We start from the raw sequence: 25,529 nt of genomic DNA, 5'->3' as shown, positions 1-25,529 counted from the left end.
CTCTGGCTGGACACACTAACATGGGCCGATAGTGCCCTCGCACTTAAAAGAATTACTGTGATCCTGTAATAAATTTTAGAGGGATGCTACACAAATACCAAGTCCCTAAAGGAATATAGTGGGGGTTAGTGAAACCAGAGGAGTTAAAAATATTCCCAAAGTAGCATCAGGTCACATTTCAGACTAAGTATTCAGCACAACAAGTCCAGATGGGATGGGATTATTTTTCATTTTTGCGTCTTTATGCATTTCAAAAGAGTGATTGAAGATGCTGCAGGTGGCCCCAATTTAAAAGTGACTCAATGTCACTTTTGCCCCACAATTTTCCTTTTATAACTCTTTGTGTCCTCATAGTAATGGGGACTGCATGCGCTTCATTTTGTCAATGAGTCAAAGTCTAGCTCACGATTACATGGATTACATACAAACTGATTACGTGGAATATACAAATTATAGTGCACTATTTGTCGTAGGTACGAACGATGTATGAGAGCAGCCTGTAGATATTGTACACTTGAGGTTTATCGGTTGTTTGTTCATATGATTCATTTTCTAACTTTTTTAGTTCCGTCTATTCAAATAGTTAATAATGCCACGCATTGATAGAAGTACTTTATCACCCTGATATCCAACCACAGACAAACTAAACAACTAAATATGCTGTTCAACTTAAGCACATAGTTCCACGCATATGTTTTGTTGGCACGCATATGACACCATTTACACGTGCCAGACGCATTCATATTGGACTTCCATAGTTAAATATAATGATAAACCCATTTACTAAAGCACAAAGAGTTTAAAAAACTGAATATCTAATGAGGTAACAAAGATACAATTCACCATATTCTGAAATGAGGAATTTGGCTCCTACAGAGACCATGTCTCAGTCTTGATAAAGATTGATGATTTGATTGATTGATTATGTGGATTACATACAAATTGATTTTGTGGGATGTCCGAATTATGCTGCATCACTTTTCGTAGCTACAAAGGGTGTATGATGGCAGCCTGCTGCTATTGTGGTTCATCAGTTGATTCATTTTCTAACTTTTTTAGTTCTTTTAAATTATTTCATAATGCCACACATTGAGACCATGTCTCAGTCTTGATAAAGGATTGATGGACTGTTGAAACACCAGGGATAACTATAGAAACAAGTACAGGACTTTATCGTTCTACCCCTGACAAGGTCTTACATATTGTATTTATTAAATATATTATAAATTTGTCTGTAAACAAAACAAAAAAAGGAAGTCCTGGAATTCACAAAAGCACAAAATCTTATACAAAAAGTGTCATTTTTTTATATTTTATATTTGTGAGATAGGTGCAAAATAATGTGACTTTTTACAAGCTTCGGTATATAATATTTTGGTTAAGGTCAGGGATAGGTTTTGGTCATGTGCTCACATGGTGTGCAACTTTTGTCATTCAAAGAAAAGACATTTCTTTTCATATAATTGGGTCAAAATTGCACGAGGTCAGGCTCTTTGAGAAGTTGCACAGGATGCACCAGCAGAGGTTTGAGGAGGACTTTTACATTTTAAAGAGAAGGATCTTGATTGCTCTCCTTTGTGTTTATGACAGAGGCTTGATGTTTAGGTGAGAGTGTCTAAAATAATCAGACAGGACATAGAAAAGACAAACAGTGGGACACAGGAGGATAGGAAGAGGAGGAGTGCCAGTTAGAAGCTGAAGAAGGGGCTAAAGGGTGAGGAGAGGAGGGGAGAGGGGGGCAGACAGACGGGCTGGGGGAGCGATTATAGCAGGGTTTATGTATGAGCTATTGATTGAGTCGGTGGTGACTTCTTGAGTGGTTAATTCGGGAAGTGAGAGCGATAGAGAGAGTAACTCACTGACCAGAGAGGGGAGGGAGGGTGGAGGGGGGGGGATAAAGAGAGACCGTGATGAGGATGAGTAGAGAGAGAGAAGAGCGTTTCCTCGGGTAAAAGTGTGGAAAATAAGACACTAGTTTGCAAGGGATTATGTTGTGGTTCTCGGTGACTAATAAGGGCACTATTAATCCTTGTGTTAATCAGCTTTATTTCCTTGTTGTTTGGGGTCACACTGACCCCCACTGCTGCATGTGTCATAATAATAATAATAGCAGTTTTCCCCTTTCTTCTGACCTCATTCAAAACTCAATATGTGGAAGAAGTTTTGAACCCCTTCCCATTGCCACAAGCTAGGCTTGAACATGACTAAATACGAAAGTGACCGTAAAGCATTTCTGTTTCTATTTATCTACACATGTATTTCTATATGCATTAACAAATATATATATATTTTTGTTTGCCAAAAAGTCATTCCCAGACAAAGAAATGTACAATATGTCATCTAACATAGTTCCTTCTGTTTGGGGTCAATTAGACCCCAAAGAGGTCAAACCATAGACGGTATATGTTAGACCCCTCTGAACAAACTTCAATAAAACTCCAATGAATTTACACTAGCAATCACAGATGTAGAACAAATGAAAATCCATTGTATTTAACAATGTTTTACAGCTGGGGTCTCTGATGTTAATCTGTCATTTTCTGCAGCAGACGTCTGAAATACATCATCAGTTCCAAATTGTGTTGATAAACAATTATCATGAAATTAAAGCTGCAGTGGGTAGACATGGAGCAATTATGATTACAAAATGTTATTTTTATAAAACGGTCACTATATCTTGACAGTAGTGCATGAGACAGGTAGTCTGAAAAAAGTAATGTGCCTTGGTGTCCTCCGATGTCCTCCGGTGTCCTCAGGTGTCCTCAGGTGTCCTCCGGTGCTCCTAATGGCATCTGCAAGATTTCACAGACTGGATTAAAACAACCAATCAGAGCCGAGCTGGAGTTTGCCGTCTCTGAGCAGCTGTCAATCACTCGCAAACTCCGATCAAACGGTCAGACTAGGCAGCGCTGATCAAACATGAATTAATATTCTGTTACTGTAATGATTATTTCTCACCTTGAATGTTTTCAGAAACATCTTGTAGCGTACTGTTTAGCTGTAAAATGAGAAAGTTTGTGACCCGGCAACCATGTTGAGATCCGTTGGTTAAATACCGAGCACCGCCCACCAGATGAAGCACAGCCAATAGGAACTCTCAATAGGAACGCTCTCTCTCTGAAATGACCTGTGATTGGCCAAAGTCTCCCGTCACGGGCTAGGTTTTTTAAAGCCTGAAAACAGAGCCGTGAGGAGGTGCAGAAGTCTAGTTTTCTCTCAGAACACTTGAATTACTACATGCCAAAAGGTTATTATGGACTTTTTGCCCAATGATGACAAAAACTTTCAGCCTACTGAAGCTTTAATCCAACTAATTATCAAGGTAATATGACAATATTATGTTTTTTGAGCTGTTAAAGAGATTCCAGGGTCTCCAGGACCCTAAACAGAACATCACACAGGAAACAGGAAACAACAATGTAGCTGGTATATTCATACGCTGTGTACAAAAATACATTTTAATTACCTCTTTATCACTATTATTATCACTACAATGTTGCATATCGTTACAGTTTCCTTTTGAAGTTCAATACAGAACTATCAACCTGCTTTCACATCCTTAAGCAAACTTGGCTCTATTTTAGGAGAATTTGGTTGTCTTTTTTCTATAACTGCTCTTTTCCAGACATTACAACAACCACCTCCTCCCTCTCTCTCTTCTCCATCACACACATAAACAAGGCGTGCACACTCACACGCGTGTTCACACCAAACACACACATGCCTTTTGGGTCTCTATAGGCGTGAAGTTGAGCCCATAGGACACTCATCTGCTCGCAGGAAACAACAGATGGTTTCCTTGTTCTCATTGTTATCACCTTGTCTGAGGAAGTCAAAATCAAGGCAACAACTTGGACTATAGGAAGCAAGGGCGCACGTGTATATGTGTGTGTGTGTGTGTGTGGTGTGAGGACAGGTGTGAAGGATCTCTTGTTACAGCCTATATAGGTAGATAGATATACTGGTTATTCTTAATGTGTTTCGTTAGTGATGCATCTCTCATAGTTTGTTTGCTGGTAGGATATCCTGCAGTCAAATTCCCTAAAAGTGTTTTGTGTGTGTGTGTGTGTGTGTGTGTGTGTGTGTGTGTGTGTGTGCGTGCGTGTGTGTGTGTGTGTGTGTGTGTGTGTGTGTGTGTGTGTGGAAAAGTGTGAAGGATCTCTTGTTAAAGCCTATAGTAGGTAAATATATACTGGTTATTATTATTCTTAATGGGTTTCGTTAGTGATGCATCTCTCATAGTTTGTTTGCTGGTAGGATATCCTGCAGTCAAATTCCTAAAATGTGTGTGAGCGTGTGTGTGTGTGTGTGTGTGTGTGTGTGTGTGTGTGTGTGTGTGTGAAGGTCAGCTCGCCGGCGCAGTTTCTTTTCCTATTCCTCTTCCCTCTCGCGCAGGTTTTGATCTCTCAGCCGCGAGATCAAAGGCGCTCTCTGGCTATTAGTCAGCGCGAGCCATTGATCCCTCATCGATCCACCGCGAGACACAGCCGCCCCGTGAACACCGCGCGAGGCTCCCCAAAGCTCCTCCACCCGCGCGCGTCCGGAGAGAGAGAGAGAGAGAGAGAGTCAGAGAGAGAGAGAGAGAGAGAGAGAGAGAAAATGTGTGTGTGCGCGTGTGTTTTTCTAGAGCCAAACTCGAGCTTTTTCTTTGCCGCGGGACATGAAACAATGAGGCTCGAGCCGGTTTTAATAAAGCGCGCTTTCCCTCCTTTCAACTCTGGCGCGAGGCGGACGAGCCGGCAGCGGAGAGCGATCGATAATTAATGACGATGAATAATTTAACCCTATCGATTGATACTTTTTTTTCTTCATCCTTTTTTCCCCCCTCCTTCTTCTTTTCCTTATTTTCTTAAGGCCGTGCCGTGCCATACCGCACTAATACCGTTTGTACGCGCTCACATCCTCCTCATCTCTCCACTCAGCTGCTCTTAAACTTGTTGGAGTTCTCCACCTTTTTCATGAAAGCTTAAAAAAAACAGGTTTCCTTATTTATCACACAAGCTACACTATAGTCTCAACTTCACCTCGGGATCATTAAAACTCTACATGAATGAACCTTTACAGGATGAGGCTGGAGAAAATAAAGACATTGATGCTATTAACAAATACATCTGAGTGCATATTCCTCTGAATCAGAATCACATTTATTTGCCAAGTGTGTGTGCACGTGCAGGGAATTTGACTATGCATCTCTCTCAACGTACTCTAGGGCAGGGGTTCTCCACCTTCTGTATCCTGAGGCCCACTTTTGATTGTTAAAAACATTTCCGAGGACCACCTTACCATATCAATTACAAACTGGGCTCCAACAACTGGGCTCCAACAACTGCAACAACAACTTTTCGTTTAAAAAAACACTCAACTTTGTGTCCCTGCATCCAAGACATATATGTCTGTAAAGGGGAGACTCCTGGGGACCCATTGAACCCATTTTCATTCAGATATCTTGAGGTCAGGGGTCAAGAGACTCGTCTGAAAATGGCCATGCCAGCTTTTCCTCGCCAAAATTCAGTGTATTTTTGGAGCGTTATTTAGCCTTCTTCACGAGAAGATGGTAAGACATGGTTGGGACCAATGGATTCTTTAGGTTTTTTAGTTTCCTATAATACCGGTAGCGTTAAAACCTAGCCCGCTACAACCTCTGAAAGACAGAATAGCAGGTCCTCCACGGCCCACTAGGTGGTTATCTGAGGCCCATCAGTGGGCCCCGGCCCAGTGGTTGAGAATAGCTGCTCTAGGGTGACCAGATGTATGTCGTATTCCCCCCGTGTGAAACTGAAAAATAACTTTTGCAAAAAACTCTCTGAGAATCGCCTTCCACCGGTTTCACCCACTTATCTGCATAGTTTGTGACTCGCAATTTTCCATGGCATATAGCGTAGCAAAGACGGTGGCAGGTCAACCTGCACTTGACCCACGTGTGCGCAGTTTGACAGCAAACACAGCGCCGTGATGTGACAGCCTTCTTCAGCTTTCTTCACAGCCATTGGATAAAAGCCAGATTTTCATAAAAGCATCTGTTCTGCTAGTGGTTTGACTCTTGAAAACTAGAGCCAATGCAAATGTGGGACATGGTCTCAATATGTGGGACAACAACAACAACTGGGATTAAAATGCTGTGCAGTCTCTCATAAAGTGGGACACCTGGTCACCCTAACGTGCTTACACAGAAATAGAAATAACAGCTAGTGACAAGGACAACAAAGCTGGACAAGAAAGGTAAAGAATAAACAGGACTGTTATGTAAACGAGTATTTATATACAGGGCTGGGTCTAGCCCTTTTGGTGCTCTAGGCCAAATTTGGATATGGAGCCCCCCTCTGCTGCTGCTGCCTGTGCCGCTCTAGGACTATAGGGTTAGGGTTCAACCCCCCAGAATCTTAATCCTAGCTCCTTAAACCACAGCACACATCAGAAATCACAATGGTCATAATTTGTTCATTTGTTAATTTGTTAATTTGTTACATCAATGCAAAAAATGAGGAAGGGACGCCCACCTGTAATTTATTAAAAATTTTTAAAGAGCGACCAGCGTCCCCCAGAAGGCGACGCCCTAGGCGACCTCCTATATGGCCTATGTCTTAAAGCTTCAGTAGGCAGAAAGGTTTTTGCATCACTTGGCAAAAACTCCATAATAACCTTTCAGCATATTGTCATTCAAGTACTCTGAGAGATATTCACGACTCTGTTTTCAGGCTTTAAAAAAATCGAACCCGTGACGGGAGACTTTGGCCAATCACAGGTCATTTCAGAGAGAGAGCGTTCCTATTGAGCGTTCCTATTGGCTGTGCTCCGGCTGGTTGGCGGTGCTTGGTATTTCCTCAATTTATCTTAACATGGCTGCCGGGTGACGAACTTTCTAAAATGTTTGAGGCAAGAAATAGTCATTACACTAACTGAATATTGATTCATATTTGATCAGCGCTGCCAAGTTTGATCGGAGTTCGCAAATGATTGACAGCTGCTTAGAGACAGCAGGTTCCAGCTCGGCTCTGATTGGTTGTTTTCCTCCCGTCTGTGAAATCTTGCAGATGCCATTAGGAGCACCGGAGGACACAGAGGCACATGATTTTTTTCAGTAGCCTGTGTCATGCACTACTGTCAGGATATAGTGACCGTTTTTATAAAAACAACTTTTTTTAATCATATTTGCACCAATTCTACCCACTGCAGCTTTAAGCTGGCCCTTTTGATCAATCCCTGACATCCTCCTAGTGCCATACACTGGGGCACCAAATGTCTATAAATCCGCAGCTGAAAATGGTTCCCAACCAATGCATGATTTACTCTAGTTTTTGCTAAGAAAAAATTGCTCATGTTTTAAGTAATATCTGAGCCTGTTTAATAAATGAAACTCATTTTTAAAGGTTGACATCTTCACTGGGGACAAATGGGTTTGTCGCACAGGGTAGGGAAGTCGGAAAGTATTGAAAGACAGACTAATGCATGGTCGGTCTATTCATGGGATTTGTTGTCGAGAAGAAAAATATAATATAACGCCAGCCTTATTCTTTAAGCCTGAAATCGAGGTCTGTTATTGAACCAATTTAGTTTATTGTGGAAAAAACATTTCAGCTATTTCAATTATGGACAATTCTCAGTATTGTCAGTTGTCATATGGCTGAGGGTTTTGGTTTGGTGGTTGTGTCTCTCGGTGTGAAGGACTCAGTCTGAGCTTTGCCCCTGCAGTGTGGAGTAACGGCTGCTCTGTGGGGGACCAGGCAGAGTCACAGAGCCTCCTGTTACTATACAGTACATCTTGGTTAAATACACTGACAGTACCGCACTGCTGTCTGCTCCTATTACACTGAATTCTCACTCTTTCATTTGACAGTGTGATATACTGTGTATAGAGTACACAGAGCTCAAGGTACAAAGGAGCAAACATGTGCCAAATGGCCAGTATAGTGATAGTGGATACGATACGATACCAGTGTTTAATTAATAAACTGTATACCTCACTGTGTGAGAGTGACTGGGATCATTCAATTATGTGTAAGGCAACATCAGGCTGAAACATTGTTTTTCCTAACTTTGTAAAACAAAATGTGACAAATGAATACATAGATATACATTTACTGAATTGTTATTTATGATTAAAATAATAAATAGTACACCAGCAACTTGGTAAGAAATCTTCAAAATCAACAGGAATTATTTTCAAGTGTAAACCTTTTTAATGCAGCAACAAATTGATAAACAGGAATTCAAATTCAGGTATATAATGTATATAGTATACAAATATAAAATTGAATTTAATAATTAATAGTTAAAAAATAATTGTCATCGATATCCAATCCAGCTATTTGAGTCAGTATCGGCCCGAAGTCCGATCTGGTATCGGTACTGGTGCATCCCTAAGTTTTCATACAATCATATCTTATCACTTATGTCTCATATTCACAGAACAATTATTATTTATTTGTGCAAAATAAAGTAGGAATTCAGTTGGATTATGCAGGACAGATACATATTCATTACTTTCTATATTATGCTGTATGTTTTGAAGTAAGTAAAATGTTGTTTTAAAAAATCTGATACAAAACAATGTTCCCTGTGTATGACCTATTGAAAATGACATTTCATAATTTAGATAAGACATTTAGCTAAATCAGAAAATTATAGCCCACTGTGGTGATACAATTTGATTCAGCGTTGACTTTTCTCTTTAACATTTGGATGGACAGGTTCTTTTTCCCTCTTCCTGACCAACCCTCCCCCTCCTCTTCCTCCTCCTCCTCTCCTCTCCTCGTTCCTCCTCTCTCCTTCTCTCCATCTCCTCTAACAAACCCATAGCAGAGTCCCTCTGTTCTTCCACCCTGAGGCTGACCAGTGTGTCAGAGCTAACCAGGGAGAGGAACAGAGAGAGAGGGAGAGACAGAGATAGCGGGAGAGAGGCAAGTATAGAGAAAGGGAGAGAGAGAGGGTTCACTTGGGCCTTTTTCAGGGGCAACCAAAAAAAGGAAGATGAGACAGATGTACAGAGCCCGTTTCATCTAGTGGAAAAAGAAAGCGGGAGAGGCCAGACTCTTCATGCCTCTCATATTTTTTCTTTTTATATCGTGACCCATCACTCTTTCCTTCTTTAGACAGCACTGGAGATATAATGTTGCCTGAATGTCGGGCTGCCCCCCTTCCTCCCTCTCTACCCAAGTCACTCTGCAGCATTTCAAAACATAGTTGGTACAACAGTATATTCCGCAGACTGTTTCCTTTTCACTCCCGTCAGTGGCCCACTAACCTCGGCAGCTCCACCAGTAGAACAGTTGTGCTGACGGGCCTGGTCCTATAGATTACCAGCCTTGTTGCAAACTTGCATCAGTTTGTATCCATCAATCCTGTTTGGGAAGAAGATGTTATGCTCCAAACACACAGATCTTTTCCAAACACCTGAAACCTTTGATTTCTTCTTAAATACGCTTCTAATTTTGTTTTGATCCATCTTTTTATGGGTAGGATTAATTTGCCAGCTGATAGGACTGAACCTAATGTTGCATCAAGTTTGTAGCTAAAAGTCATTACGTTAATTTCATATGACTTTCCACTTGTTTTTGGAAGACTCTGACCATATCCTAATTATGAGCATACTTAACCATAACCGTTTTTTCTTTTTCCTATTATCTTAGCAGGTTTATTCCAATCAGCAAAAAAATCAGGTGTCATTATACGACTCTTAAAAACATTATAAACATACGACTTCAATAAAACAAAAGTGCAAAAACCAGGTTACAAAGTGCTCAACAGGCGAAAGAAATTAACTAAGGCATATAAGAAAAGACAATTATAAGAACAAGGAGACAAAGACTGGAAACCAAAGAAATTCAAAAATCAAGAAAAAGAGAAAGCTGCTATAATTAATATGTTTATATTAAGAAAGGATCAAATGACTATATGCAATGTAGAGCTACAACAATTAATCAATTAGTTGTCAACTATTAAATTAAGTATTATTTGGCTATTCGATTAATCAAAAAAGTCAAATTCTCTGATTACAGCTTTCTTGTTTCTTTACTCCTCTATGACAGTAAACTGAATATCTTTGAGTTGTGGACATTTGAGGACGTCATCTTTGGGAAACACTGATCAACATTTTTCACCATTTTCTGACATTTTATAAAACAACTAATCAATTAATCAAGAAAAAATTCAGATTCATCGACAATGAAAATAATCATTTGTTGCAGCCCTGATGCAATGTGAAAGGAACTCAATCTTACAAAGTATGTGAGAAAGCTTCAAAAACCCACTGTACACTTCCTGCCCAGCAATAATCCACAGACAGACAGACAACGTTAGCAGCTAACCCATTAAGAAAGTAGAACTGCTAAATAGCCTAAATACTTTGCTCAGGAGTTGGCGTAGAGAAAACAGAGCTAAATGGGAGTGAATATTGGACTTACACTGAACAAAATGGCTAGAAACACAACTTGAAATGAACATTCCTCTGTGTCTGCTGGATGAGTAAATAAGCAACTGTGAGCTGTATCACTATATCAAACTGATTATTGCAGGTTTAAAGGTACAGTGTGTAGGATTTGGCGGCATCTAGTGGTGTGGTTGCAGATGGCAACCAACTGAGTACCCCTCCGTTCACTCCTCCCTTTCCAAGACTGCTTTGACGTGAGCTGCCGAGTGCAAAACTGCGTTAACGCCGAGGCCAGTGTTTGGTTTGTCCGCTCTGTTACTGTAGAAACATGGCGAACTCCGTGAGGAGGACCTGCTCCCTATGTAGATATGAAGGGCTCATTCTAAGCTAACGAAAACACAACGGTTCTTAGTTTCAGGTGATTATACACTAATGAAAACATAGTTATAAATGTTATATTCCATTTCTACTAATAGATCCTCCCAAATGTTACACACTGATCCTTTAAATATGATTTTTAAAGATGTGCACCGATTTCTAAGACTTTGTGTGTGGTTGTTTGAAAGTTGAGCAAAAGACATAACCTTTCAGCCTTGACCAGCCTTGACCTAACGTGATCGTGCGAGTCCTTGCATCTTCGTAGTGTCCTAAAGACTAAACTGTCCTTAAAACCAGCCGACTCTTTCAACTGACTGAATTATCAAAAGCGTCTGACTCATCAACACACCAGAGGGTTTTGCAGCAGGAATGTGTGTTGGTTAAAACAAGTGTGGGCCTACACTCCACAACATGTGGAGGAGCACAACTGAGGTTTCCTTTGAGCGATGAAGGTGCTATTGTCAACATGTGACTGTGCGTACAGTGACCCGACGCCCCTATTGTGTGTGTGTGTATATACTATTGTCACCGGTAACTGTGTGATCCATCATCCAGACTGGGGTTTTTATAGGTGGCCTTTTGTGGGAGAGGTTCTTTGTTTGGACTCAGTCGCTCTGTGTTGCATTTGTGTTTTTGTCTCTGTGCTCAATCAGCACCATCTTTAGTAAACAAAGTGCATTCTCTCTTCCAGCTCGGTGAGATGTGTATTAGTGTGTCTATATTGATTCAGTCAATATCTATGGGCTCCATGTCTTATTTTGTGTGTTAGCGTGTGTGTGTGTCGGCTACCTGACTACCTGTGTATTTGTGGCATATCTGCTCGAGACTGTGTGTTTACTGTGCACATACAATCCATTACAATCTGTGAGCATCTGTATCTGACAGTCTGTGCATGCATGTGTGTGCAAGAGTGTGTGTGCGCGTTCGAGGAGGAACAGTATTCCCTGGGCTGCTAGTTATAATGTTTCTGGGGGTGATGGGGGGAACTTGAAAGCCCTGCGCTGCCCAAATCAAAACTAACAAGGAAATGATGGGGGCTCCTTTATCTCCTCTCTGGCCTGGGGGCCGAGAGGGGCGAGAACGAGAGACTGGGGAGGGAGGGGAGGAGGAGGAGGGAGGGAGGGAAGGGAGGTAGGAGGAGGAGGAGGAGAGGAGGGGGGGCTGCCTGGCTTCCTCTTTGATTTGTAAAAAATGCATTACCTCCGAAATCAAACGGAAAATTACTGCGCCGAAGCAAAACACACAGAGCAGGAGAGAAAAGGGAGATGGGTGGGGCGGGGGAGCAGACAGAGGATAGGTGTGTGTGAATAGGAAGGAGGTGGGAAAGAGGAAAGGAGGATTCACCTGTATAGTTCCGCTGTTGGATGGGAAAACGGGAGGATGGATATAGATGTAGGCGGTGTGTAGGTGGTGTGAGAGGTAGCCGGAGAGGCCCTGACAGATAGGAGCACACATATATGTTATCCTCGGAGGAGACGAGCTTATACACGCCGTGGACCACGAGAACATGGCAAATGAAACAGATGATGCAGTATTGATGACTTGTAGCCCACAGGGAAGAGGAAACTTATAGATTATTACCTCGAACACAAAGAATATCTTATTTTTTAAAGACTCGTACCAATCTCCGCCGAGGCCTTCAGTCAGATGTGCGGGTTGGTTTAATGGAAGGACATACATTTTCAAAGAGAGACGTTTCTAATTGTGCGAAGGCCGATGTGTGTTTTGAAGTCCTACTGATGCACTGAATACAAAACGATCTAACAGGCTACGCGTGGTGGAGTTTTGTGGAAAAACCCTGCGTGAAAACAAGGAGCTTTTTGTGAAGAGCTGTTATTTGAACCCTGGTGATAACTTTGACTCATTTTGGGAAAGTGAGCGCAGGCAGAGACACAGAACAAGATGAAAAATAAGAAATGATAACATGAATGATGTGGGAAAAAAAATACGTGAGTGAGATAGGATGAATGCCAACTCTATATCTGAAGACAGAAGGAGCGGCTTGAAAACAAGAAAGATGAAGAGAGGGAGGAGAGAGTGAGGAGAGGGGCCACAATCCAAAGGCTAGGAGCAGGGTGAGAGCGAGTGATAGAGAGAGTCGGTCAGAGAGAGAGAAATGCCTGGAGTTAGCAATAATAATTTATACAAACACACCTTAATAATTCACGTTCCATTTCAATGCTGGAGGGAAAATCCAAAATTCACAGAGCATAATTAAATAGAGGCAGAGAGTGAAGGGAGAGATAGAGAGGCCGGCATTAAAGATACCAGTGTAGCAGCAGGGCATCTCTTCCATCTGAGCTTTGTAAAACAACCCTGATGAAACTGTGATATCCAAACCAGACCCCGTCTCGCAGTCCCATCGCTCGTCATGGAAACGCTGAAATCTCCTCGCCTCCTCCTGTCAGCAGACGTCTATATGAGACATTATCGGTATTAGCTGTCATTTAATGCACACGTTATTGTTTCACCTGCTCGCATATAAAAAAGGAGCATTTGTGACGATGGATTGAAAATCAACAGTTAGTTTAAGGCTTTCATGCACACCTGTGGTGCTTTCACAGGTGTGTTCGGAAAAAATTAACGGTGCAAAATGTATTTAAAAGAACTAAAATATCTACATTGTTATATATTTGAGTTAGTTATTGTTTTAGAGAGGTATTTGAATCATTGTTGTCCAAGGCAGTGATTCTCAAAGTGGCTCTCTGTCAGGGGGTCCGCAAAATAATTTGCTATGAATTATAAAATTGTGCTGTATCATTTAAAAGTGCATATCTACGGATGGGGAACATTTGCACCAATAAAACAAGCATATTGTGTCCATAACTCCGACCCATGTTAGCTTTTGGCCAATAGAAACTCTGATATGGTTGTGACACTCAGCAATAAGTTCATTGTTTTTAAGTTGACTGAAAGTTAGTTTTAGATTGGTAAGTTTAAATATCTGGATTTATCAGGACTATGCTGGTCTTGCTACTAAGATAAATTATTTGAAATGTAGGCTATAAATGCTTTCAAGTTGATTCCAAATGCAATTTGAATAAAATCACAGTGCTATTAACATTCAATAAAACATTGCAAATTTCCCCACTGTGGGACTAATAAAGGATTATCTCATCTTATCTAAACCTGATTCAATTGGAAAATGTTCTCCCCTATCAGCGGTCCCTGGCCCCAAAAAGTTTGAGAACCACTGGTTTAAGGCAGCTGTGTATTTTGCATATTTGGTCATTTGTGATATCAAACATGAAAGTGTTCACGGACAGTAAATTTGTATAACCTGAAGCTGATTTCTGTTTTTTATAATATTATTTTAAAACTACTTACATTACCAGTGGTGGAGTGTGTTGAAAGTACTGTTCTTAGGTACAGTTTTGATTTGGTTCTTGTACTTTACTAGTACTAGAACATTATACACTCCGTTGTCAGTTTATTAGGTGCAGATAGGCAAAACTGATGTAGTCTAATGCAACAGCCGTGAAATCTTGAAATGCAATCCTACCTTCATGAAGGATATAATGTTCAGTTTTTGTTGAAACTGTTTCAGAGTTGATGTTGATTCAAATTTCTGGTCAATTCGTGGTGCTGTTGAATTGTATTGCATTATACTGAGAGGTGTTTCTCAATGATATAAAAAGCCTAAATTACGTAACAATCTTGTAAACTATTAAACCTACCTGTATCTAATGGTGGTGCACCTGAACGTAACGTTGCACATCGAGATCTTTGACTTAATCTGTAGTTTTTAATTTTAAAAACTCCACCAAGGCAGCCATATTATATATTAAAAGGTCCAATTTTTAATGTATAATATGACTCAACTTTAACTTGGTTTTCAAAAGTCTATTTAATTCCTCCTGTTCATAAATGCACTATAGGGATGTCCACCATGTTGCATCAGACACAGCCTCAGGTGGCCACACAAGATCACATCCATCAAACACCTGATCTCTACCAAAGACATATGAAACATAACCTTGCCATATTTCACATCGATTTAAGGTACGTTTTTGAACTCCTATTGCGCCCTTAGACCCTTACGCAATACCTCCATTTTCAACAAAGTTTACACTCTTAAACTTCAACTTTAACTTGCTGAAATAAACCTGCTGGGTAGTTGTGTCTAACTTTAGCAAATATATTTATTTCTATTTTCTCTTTGTTTTGTTCCAGGTGTTGTGGAGGTATGGACTGTAACTGCGTCAGTGATCTGCTGCTCCCCCCGGTGCCTGCGCTCTGGACGCCAGGTCAGTCCCGCCATCAAGCTCTTGCAAGGGGTATATTTTCTTTGTTGACCAACCTAAAATCATGTATGTTGTAAAATATAACCACCCACACATCTTCAAACATACCTCTAAATCTACACCCAGATCACACGTGCGAATTGAGTGCCAAAAACAAGCAAATTCAGTTATGATAAAACATAACCATCATCATGAAAATCAAAGTGAGAACATGTCAAAATTCATCTCAAACTTTCAGCTATTTAAAAAAAAATAACCAAACACACGCACATTGGTAAACAAATTCAGCCTCTGGTAGTAATTGGTTGTATATCTAATGTTTTTTACAAGGCTAGTTAGTGCCAGATTCACTTTGGGATGAGTCAAAGAAGCTGCTTAACTCCGTCTATGATGTGCATACAGTCGGCCCGAGCAGCATCAATCAGATCTCTCCCAGCGAGCTGTCATCATCCCGCTGACCAATCTGTTGAGGCTAGAGGGCATTAGCGCAGACTAACATTGCTCAAGGCACGTGCTGTGATATTAAACACATCATCCCTCACCTCCATCACTCATCAGTCATTCAGACAGCGATCCCCCCCGGCAAGCAGCGGGACAAATGACAGGCCCTGACCTCATCCTCCCCTCTTTCCTGCTCCCTCTGCCCAGGGATCGCCTTCCCAGACTGGGCCTACAAGCCCGAGTCAAGCCCCGGGTCCAGGCAGATCCAGCTGTGGCACTTCATCCTGGAGCTGCTGCAGAAGGAGGAGTATAATGGGGTGATCGCGTGGCAGGGCGACTACGGGGAGTTCGTCATCAAGGATCCAGACGAGGTGGCTCGGCTGTGGGGGATGAGGAAGTGCAAACCTCACATGAACTACGACAAGCTGAGCAGGGCACTGAGGTATGTTTGTTGTGCTGAATGTCAACAAAATAATAACACTGTTGGTATCAGATAAATCAAGATGTTTATCACACCGCGGTTTACATAAATTGTTTACTCTTGTTTGGCTGAATCCCCACTTGCGTCTCTCTTTTTCATGTTGGTTTAATGGAAAGATAAAGGTGGGACTTTTTCCTGGGGAACGTCAATACCCTCAATTTCTCCTTATCTGTGGACATCCTAATGGAAAGTTCACCATTGAGCTGCCAAATAAAAAATTCAATAGGGATTTCAAAATTAAGCCCCAGTCTGAAAATTGCTTGGACTTCTTCTTCGGAGTGGAGAATGGGGGAAACTGCTCGGCACCGAACTTGCCGAAAGTAATTAAAATAATACCGCTCACACTCCGTACCTTCAGCAGTTTACACCCCCCAACCGCGCACACAGTTTTCTTATGCAAATACACACTACCCCGACTACCCTCCTCCCTCTGCTTTCCTTTGGCCTCTTGTTAATGGGGGCTGTCGTCAGAGTCTAATTGTTATGAATTGGCTGGGGCCACAATTAGCCTTCTTAATTAGCCTCACTTAATTGCTCAATTAAGGGCCACGGCACAATTGCCACGCAAAGCAAAACACGTACCCGTCGTTGCACTGGGCGCAGCCACTGTGGATACATGCTGATACCCACACGCTGCTGCTGTTTGTTGATATCGTGCGTCTGCATAATGAGGCATTGCTCGCCGGTATTTAATGCTGAGGTTGTCTAATGCATTCTGTATTTTTTGTGCACTCACTGTGGACACTTTAAAAGAAAGAAGTGCTAAAAGCAATGGCTTACGAGATTTAAACTTCTATCTCGCGATAAGACATCCGCAGGTTTTTCAATTTGTGGAACCCCCCTATTGCGCTCCCCCACCTGAGCACCCAGCTCCGTTACCTGAGCCAGATGGCTCCATGTTTTGCCTTTACTGTTGATCAACCTCGCATCCTGGCAGACTGTACGTTGTGACACCTCGGTGGGTGGCACAGGAAACAGGCATGACGACGGCTCCACATGCCCAGCGGGAGACACCTGAGGTCGTTACCATGGAGACCTCTCTTGTTGTCTTTGTAAATGTGCTTTGCTGTTGAGAACAGTGGCAGCTCCTGGGCTGGATATCATGTTTCAGACGCCAAATTGCGTCTGGTGATTCAAATAAATACAACACCCATCCTAAAATTTAGTAAATTATTTTCACTTCAACGGTGACGAATTTGTGTTTTCTGAATAAAATATATATATTTTAATAAGTAGAAATGCGCTTGGTTTCTCATTTTAAAACAGATTTTTCAGGATTATGATAGTCTTATTTTATTTTAATGCCATAATCCATATCATATTATATCATAATCTAATACCCATATCAGTGTTTGAATTGCTATAATCTTGTGGACGATGAAAGGAGTATTTTCTTTTGTTGTTTTTGCTCTAAAGTTGACTGTATGTTGAAGGCCTCTGAGGCTCAAAGGGATTCTGCTTTTTTGGCTTTTTTGGCTGTTAACAGCTGAATAAAATTTCCCTTTAAAGAACCATATTGTATTGAATCAATGCAGTCAGACATGAATTGATCTGAGTGAGGAGGAGATGAATAAAAACAGTGGGAAATCAGCATAGCTCTTGTCCTACAGCGCTGAACTTGTTTACTTATTCCTCTCTGTAAGCGATGAGACACAAAACCTTGATGCGAGCATTATATTAATCCTTCCCTCCTCTTTTCCTTTTCCTCTTCCTTTTTCCTTTATCCTTTATTCCCCCCACACACACTCCGTCCTTCCTTCGATATCCTCTCCTCCTCCTCCTCCTCCTCCTCCTCCTCCTCTGCAGGTATTACTACAACAAACGCATTTTGCACAAAACCAAAGGGAAGCGTTTCACCTACAAGTTTAACTTCAGTAAGGTCGTGCTGGTGAACTACCCCATCCTGGATATGGCCAACTCTCCCTTCTTTCTGGCCCAGAACCACTTCAACGGGAGCGCCACCGCTCCAGACTGCAGCCCAGAGGTACGAAGGGTGGGATTAAAAGGAACTGGGAGAGGCTGGGATTGGTAGAGCAGTGGTTCACAACCTTTTTGCTCAAGGGACCCCTTTTCCATCATTGAGTAAACTGATGTATTTTATGAATATTTCATATTATATTCAATGCATAACAATGACAGTACACAGAACAAGTGATAAAATGTACATTTAACCCAAATAGTGAACACAATAACTGCAGGAAGGAACAAGCGATTTGGATACATTTTGAGGAGATTATTTCCTGTGGATATTGCATCAGATTAGTTTTCCTGTTATTTTTAGAAACGTTTAATACAATTCTCTGTATTATGTATATTTTTTTTAATTTTTAACAATCATACATCTTTAATAAGCTTCTTTTTTTTGACAAATTCAGGGTTTTCTTTTCCCCGATGCTTAGCCAATGTTCTATCAGCTCTTTGGTTGTTTTAACTGCGTACTTTAGTAATGCAGGACGAGGCTGTTTAACAGAGAGGGAAGACTGTAAATATAACTTGTGTTCAGGTCTTCACTGTGCCCTTATCCTGTTTATATCATAAATAATAATACAAACTTTAAAAATAACAATTTCATTTAGTTTTCTTCACAGAAATGAATGAAATACTGAGATATAGGCGAACTGCATATTTTTAAAATAAGTTGTCTTACAACCTTTAAAATCAAGAAGGCCTCGCGACCCCCTGTGAAGCTTTGGCGAACCATTAGTGGGGGGCGAGACCCCCAGGTTGGGAACCAGTGTGGCAGAGGGATGTATTTTGTAAGATAAATTAAGTGTTAATCATATAGAATATGAACAGAAATGTGCAGTCTGACTGACACATTTGAGAAATGAGACACATACAGACTGAAATCTAAATTATAACCATATTTGATTTAACTCCTTGATTCAGTGTCTCTATAGCAGGTAATACAAATAGCATTTAAATACACTGGGAATTTCAAAATAAGAGATAACTGGAACAAAGAAAAAAGAAGGAGAAATAGCAAGACACAGAGCTCGACTCCTTAATTTTTTATTAATAGTAATTTGATTCAGGTAACTGAAATCCATTTCACTCTAGTGATTTTGCTGTTGTATTTCTCAGGCCCCTGCTGTGCGTTGGCTTTTTACAAGAGAATGGGTGGTAATCATCGTGTCTATCTTTTATTCACTGTCTCTGGTGGTCGTAATAGAATACTTATTATTTGCCCAGAGAGACTGTAAAACTTTTACAGAGCTAAATGGTATCAGAACACAGAAAGAAAGAAAAATTTCCTGATTTAGTTAAAAAAAAATAATGTAATGACTTTACTTGTGGGTCTTTTAATACGATACGATATTTAGAGAAAATAATTTAAATGTGTTAAAGTCTACACTATATTATAGATATAGCTGTACACTGTAAAGTATTTTTTAACTTGTGCCAGTGTGCAGATAATTTTATTTATAACGTCCTAGACCGGGCACGTAACTTGAAAGTACAGTAAGAGCGAATCATCCATCATTTCTCTGCGCTATCCTTAAGACAGGATAAGGAGACGCCGACTCTGAAGGAGACAGTGGAGGGGGGACGGTTTAAACTTGTCCTTAAAACAAAAGAAGACATTATCCCCTCCTTCTCTCATCCCCGTCTCCGATGGCGTATCCATCTGTCATCGATTGAAAATGAAAGCAATAGAAAGCAAAGGGGTCGCGTCAGATCGGATCAATGGCGGTTCATTAATGCGGTTTGTTAAGCAACGCAGATCTCGCAGCTTGGGAGTACAGTCTCGCCTTTCAAACTTGGGGCTGCGGGGGTGACAGATACTATTGATCCAAAGTCCTGCTAGGAGAGAAAAAAAAATCCCCCCTTTGTCCCCGTGATTCCTGAGATTCAACTGTTCCATTTATTTTACCTTGCCTCCTTCTCCTTCACGTATATATTACACCAAAAAAAAAAATGCGCACCCCGACACACACACACACACACACACACACAGCTGCCCTACATCCTGAATGGATGTCATTCTTCTCAGATCTCAGTCCTATTCGTCCTATGTCCCTTCACGCAGGACGAAGGCGCACAATCCCTCTCTCTCCTCGTCATTTATCCTTTGTGCCCGCTATCTTAATCGCTAGTCTCCATTTGACTCTGTACTCTTCCTGCCTTTGAGTCTCTGAGCCTCCGCGTCCTCCTACCTCCCTTTTTACCCCGAATCCCATGACGCCCCTTTTTATCCTGCCCTTGCTGCGACTCTGTCACTGTTTGCATCACACTCTGCAGGGTGCTGCTGTCAACTTTACACCGCACGACGCAGCAGCGCCACGAGGGCAGATTTGTAGCAATATGTCTGCTCTATTTGGGAGGTACACAAACTAATTTAATAATTTTCCCGCTCTCTTTTTTTTTTTGTCTCAGGCCATACAGTCCCTGTTTCCTCGTTTGCCAGACTCCGGCAGGGGAACGTCCCTGTTTGATCGAGGCACCGCGGCACCAGGGCCCGAAGGAGACAAGCTGAGACTGGATGCATTTCCCTTCCTCAGTTCAGGTGAGCTGGTAAAAGTTCGTCAAAAAGTGCCAGTGCAAAAAAACAAAATAGGAATCTTTCGGTATCCCGGAGACAAAGCCTTTTTATTTTTTTCATGAGGAGAAAGACAGCTTGTACAGAGGCGGTATAGGCAGACCTTCGTAAACAAAGGGAGGAGGAGAAGGTAGAGGGGAAGAGGAGAGCAGGGAGAAGAATGAGGATATGGGGAGGCATGAACATTTATTGTTAAAGGAAATAAGAGAGATGGCTGTCCCATCGCAGCCCGCAGTGAGGCTGCGCTTCAGGTGAGAGAGGCCAGGTTAGCTTGTGAATTATGCATTTCAGCGGTGGTAAGAAACAAGCTGAAACCCGGAGAAATCATCCACCTTTTCCAGCATGATTCTCCGCATTTGTCCTGTCCTTTCTCTGCATGCAAACGCAGCGTTGATTTGCGTATGTTTGCTTAATTGTCAGTGCGCATATGCTGCCTTTGTTTGCACCTCTGCACGCTCTATATGTGCATCAGAATGTGTACGACTGTGCAGAGTTATAGAGAGGCAGTGTGTAAACAGATGTACTCACACACTCCTCATCACACACAACCTGCCCCCCCTCTCCTCCTTCCCCACTCTGTTTGTCCTCGGGTCCTATTCCCCCCTTCTTCCCTTCTCACCCTCCTCTGCCTCCCAAGTGTCCCTGCTGTCCTAATCCCTTCCCAGGCAGGAAGGCCCTAATTGAGGGTGCAGGCTTCAGTTTGTGGCCTGTGGGCGCCCATTACTGTGTTTTCATAAGCAAGTGAGGCCTGCCTGACTGATTCAATATTCATGTGTCTGCCAGCTACTCCTGGCCCAGCACGCTGAGACTTCACCACTGTCAAATTAGCCCTGCATAGTAAATAACGGAGTGAAAGAGAGAGCGAGGAAGAGGTGGAGGGTGCAGCAGAGAGAGGGAATCTTTGAGTTGGTTGTCAGTTGGAAGGAAGTACAGTAGGCGGAGAGGCAATGCTTTTGTTTGGTCATTAAAATTGAATTCCAGCATCACCTCAAATTTACCCCCCTGTTTTATTATCAAGAGACGCTCACAAGGAATTAAAATATGATGTTGTATTTAATTTGCTACATCTTGAGGTTTTTGCTTAATCTAAAATGATACGGTGACATGTCAGGAAATTCAGTGGGGGACAGGAGATCGACAAGTTTCCTCTCTGTCAGTTACTTAACCTCTGGAAGTACACGGAGCAGGCTGCTGATGCATTCTTTATTATTTCTCGGCTACATTTTTCAACAAGGCGACTGTCACCGCTGTGATGATGTGTGGCAAACACAATCTCCTTTTTTTAACATACAAAAAATGCACAACACAATGTTTGGAAACTCTGCTTGATTAGATGTTTATTGCAGAATCTCTGTGTTCACATCTGGTTTTTCAGCCGTGTGAAGTGGGTGTACTTCTCAGTTCTGGCATGCATAAATGAACCATCAGGTTTTTTTTTTTTTTTGAAAAGAAGCCGTGCCAGAATTGGCCCCCGTGGCTTCTGATTAGACTTGCTAATACCGTTGAGCATAATTAGTGAACATTCTTGAATGTTGTATGTCAAGAAACCTTTGGCCTCTTCTGAGAGCTAACCTCCGTCTCTGTGGTTTTCTCTGTCCTAGGTGCCCCGTGCTACACCAAACCCCCGTCCCTGCTGGGCCCGTACCCTCGCAACCCACCCTTTGACTACCCCTGGGGCTTCAACCCCTACCTCCCAGGGGCCTTCTCCCTCAATAACTGCCCCAAACTGCCCCCTGGCTCCCTCTACCCCTCCGGGTTTTACCCCAACCCTTTGCAGAGCAGCCTCTCCCAGCTGCCTCACCCCTTCTCCTCCCTGCTCCCCCCAGGGGAGGCAGGTGCGGGAGAGAGGGGAGCAGCGGGAGCAACCGGAGGTACGAACGGCACGGCGGGTGGTCAGCCAATCCGACTCTGCCTGCCACCCTACCCCGGGAGCCTGTCACTGGGTCGGACGGACGTTGGCACATTGGGGGAGAGGGAAAGAGCTGAGGCCAATCCTCCGGTTACTGGGCTGAGTCTGGGGCTAGGAGCGATCGGCCTGGCAGCCGGGACTGGGACAGGCCGGCAGAGCCCCTCGGAGAGGAGAGGAGGAGGGCTGAAGCAGGACCCGGAGTCAGACTCAGACCTGGAGATCACAGATCTGAGCGACTGCAGCTCGGACAACGAAAACGATCACGAATTCGGCATCAGGAAGGAATCCAGCCTGGCGAACCGATCACAGATAGTGCTGGATGGAAAGAAAGGGAGCGCGCTGCCACCCATCTCCTCTCTCCCCCCGACAGCGTCCCCACATCCTCTGAAGAGCCTGATGCCCGTCAGTCCCCCGCCCCCGTCCCTGCCTCCGTCACTTTCCCCCTCCGTGGCTGTGCATGAAAGACACAGGGAGACAGAGACTCTCAAAATGATACCCAGCTAAGACATTTTCTCCCGCGTCCACCATCTTGCCAGTCTGTGCTCTGATAACTCTCTTTTTCTCTCCTTTCTTTTCTCGGAGACACTTTTCTGCTTTAAATTGTCAACTCCCCAATCACTCTCGATAGATACTTTTTTCCCCAGGAAAGGCAGTTGTGTTCTTTACTTCTGAAATTACTGTTTCCCTGTTTGCTGTGTAAGTTTTTAACTTGCCTACAGTCCATTACACCACCAACTCGTCCATCTTAGAATACATGGGGCGTACAGTTTTTTAGCTGTCTGTATCACCATCTTGTCCTTTCTGTTTTGATCTCTCACACCAAATGATCGCTGCGTGGTCTGTAGACTTGTTGTACGCGTTGCCTCTACAATTTGCCGTCTGCGGCCGAGCTATGATAGAAGGCAGTGAGGTGGTAAATTACAACACAGCGATGCCTGCCTTGACAAACATTAACAAACAACATCCCTACGCTAACAGAACAGAACAACAAATAATGCTCAGATCGATCCAATTTTACAGATTTGTCCTGTAATTCTTGAGATTTGGACCATACATATATAATCACTTTTGAGACATAGTCAAATACTGCCACCTAGTGGTCCTTTTAGTCAACGTCTCCTTCCATGAAATCATCTTACCTCCGTAATCCTGTGAGTAAAATAGTTGCCCCTGACTTTATTTTGCACTTACTTTTCTATGATATTGTTTCTTGCGGGGTTAATTTAAATGTTTAAATCCATATTTCTAATAGTGTTAACTGTGATAGTCTGTGAATATTTATTTTGTCCTGTGGTTTGAGTATTTCCTGCACACATTTTCTAAAAAAAAAGGAAAGAAAAAGAGAGCAGAGGGAGCTGGACCAAACCTAGAAATTTGTATGAATATTTCAGTGTATATATTTTATTATGTTGTACATTACATTTAATTATTATTCACTATGATAAGATTTAGCTGTATTGTTGTGATTTAATTCAGTATTTAAACATGTTGGATAAATTATAAGCTTAGGTGTATCAAAGTTTAAATTATTAATGGCAGACGATCTGCACTCTGAAGATGTTTTTCTATGATGAGGACAGAGTTCACACTGGGAATTGTCTCTGATTTTCTCGACCCCAATTAATTGTGCCCTTTGGTCATTTTTGCCAGATGCCCAACGTACGAACCCTTTGGGTTCAAAAACACGCCGGTAGACTTATTTTTATAGTTAGCATTCACCCAGTGTAACTGTACTGTAATTAGTCAAAAGTGAATAATATTGGTCTTTGCATTTTCTTTTTTAAATCCTCCCCTGAAAATCTGTTTTGATTATTTTTCAATCAGTGCTTTTTGTCCATGCCAACAGCAGGGCAATCGGTTTTGCTTGAGGACATTAAAAAATAAAATATTCAGAAACTGTTTATGTTTGTTCTACCCAGATCTAACGACCAACATCCTCTCTCCGGCCCCGTCTCTCAGCACAGAGTGAACACTACACCATCTTGTACAGCTTCATAGCCTTTATAGCCTATGGTTTGTCAAACAGTGGCGGTATACGATTAGTTGTGAAAGCTCTATTGTAAAGTTAATGTAAAGCTCTATGTTTGTTGAGTTGCTACAGGAAAAGGCCTCCAGTCACCTCCACAGTGGTGGAACACTAAACTAACAGCTGTAAATACTGTTTCCTTTGTGTGTGTATGTGTGTGTACACATCCCAAAATGACAACGCAGTGGTTTTACCTGTCATCTCTCTTTGTTTTACTGTAAAGAGGAAAAATGGAAAGTGCAAAAAAGAAGAAAAAAGATGAATATCTTCAAAAGCAATAAACAATATTCTGGATAGTGGACTGTTGTTGACTGTGAGTTTGTTGAATGGATCATAATGTTTGAAATTCATTGCAGGTTTTCCAACACATTTTATTCATGCCAGTGAACAAACCCGTGATAGACAGACATATTCTGTTGGACTCCACAGTATATTTAAATATTTGGAATGAAACTACATTTTTCTATCTGGTCACTCTTTATCTCCTGTAGTTAGTAAATTATAATATAAATAATTCAGATGTGACTGCTGCTATCTGCCAAATTTGAATTTATCTTACTGTTTCTGAGCCCTGCTTAGTTTTGACAACAAAAACAAAGTTATAAAAAAATAATTGCACCGCACTGACACAAAAAAATGATGTAATGCTTAAGGTTTATTTATCGTCTGTCAATTCCAGCAAAGCATTCATTGGCAATTAAAATGTTTGGTCTCAGGTTCCTTCAACAATGCCTATACAATATGTATATATAAAAGGAGAAATCACACAAATAAATGTAAAAGCAAATTGATAATCTAAGGCAGAAAATAGTGCAGTTGAATGAAACAAGAGAAATAGCAAAGTTGAGGAGGAGCTCAAGACACGGCAGCCGTCCACGACGCCATCTTGCTAAGGAAGAGCTACATTGCGAAGAAATTAAGAATTAAAATTGGGAAGTGTGATGTCAACACAGCAAATCTGTATAGATATTTGTTAAAACAGCCCATATTTTGTCATCGATTAATAAGATTGATGAAAGCCTTAATTGAATAATTAGAGAATAACTGATAAAAGTAATATATAGATTCTAATGCTAATGGTGTTGCATTTTTGCATAAGTGCCTTTAATTTAATGTATTAAAGTTATTGTTTTACTAAATTTAC

The 25,529-nt window shown here is 41.7% G+C and overlaps 1 protein-coding gene across 18 annotated transcripts in view; it reads left to right on the top strand.

Moving 5' to 3' along the window:
* The window catches only part of erfl1 (Ets2 repressor factor like 1), a 112,972-nt gene extending 88,286 nt beyond the window's left edge, over positions 1–24,686 (top strand). For 11 of the 18 annotated variants that reach the window (XM_037786033.1, XM_037786031.1, XM_037786030.1 and 8 more), the window contains 5 exons: positions 14,918–15,021; positions 15,637–15,871; positions 17,717–17,894; positions 20,288–20,417; positions 22,052–24,685. In XM_037786033.1, coding sequence (XP_037641961.1) covers positions 14,931–15,021; positions 15,637–15,871; positions 17,717–17,894; positions 20,288–20,417; positions 22,052–22,863 — 1,446 coding nt within the window. In that variant the 5' untranslated portion in view covers positions 14,918–14,930 and the 3' untranslated portion in view covers positions 22,864–24,685. Of the gene's footprint in view, positions 1–14,917; positions 15,022–15,318; positions 15,615–15,636; positions 15,872–17,716; positions 17,895–20,287; positions 20,418–22,051 lie in introns of those variants that run through there. The other 7 variants (XM_037786036.1, XM_037786035.1, XM_037786034.1 and 4 more) reach the window with 4 other exon arrangements.
* Positions 24,687–25,529: the final 843 nt, after the last annotated feature.

This window comes from Sebastes umbrosus, chromosome 11 (assembly GCF_015220745.1).
Source record: "Sebastes umbrosus isolate fSebUmb1 chromosome 11, fSebUmb1.pri, whole genome shotgun sequence".
NCBI classification, from domain to species: Eukaryota; Metazoa; Chordata; class Actinopteri; order Perciformes; family Sebastidae; genus Sebastes; species Sebastes umbrosus.
Note: the sequence above shows the minus strand (reverse complement) of the source record. Positions and strands in the feature narration are given on the sequence as shown.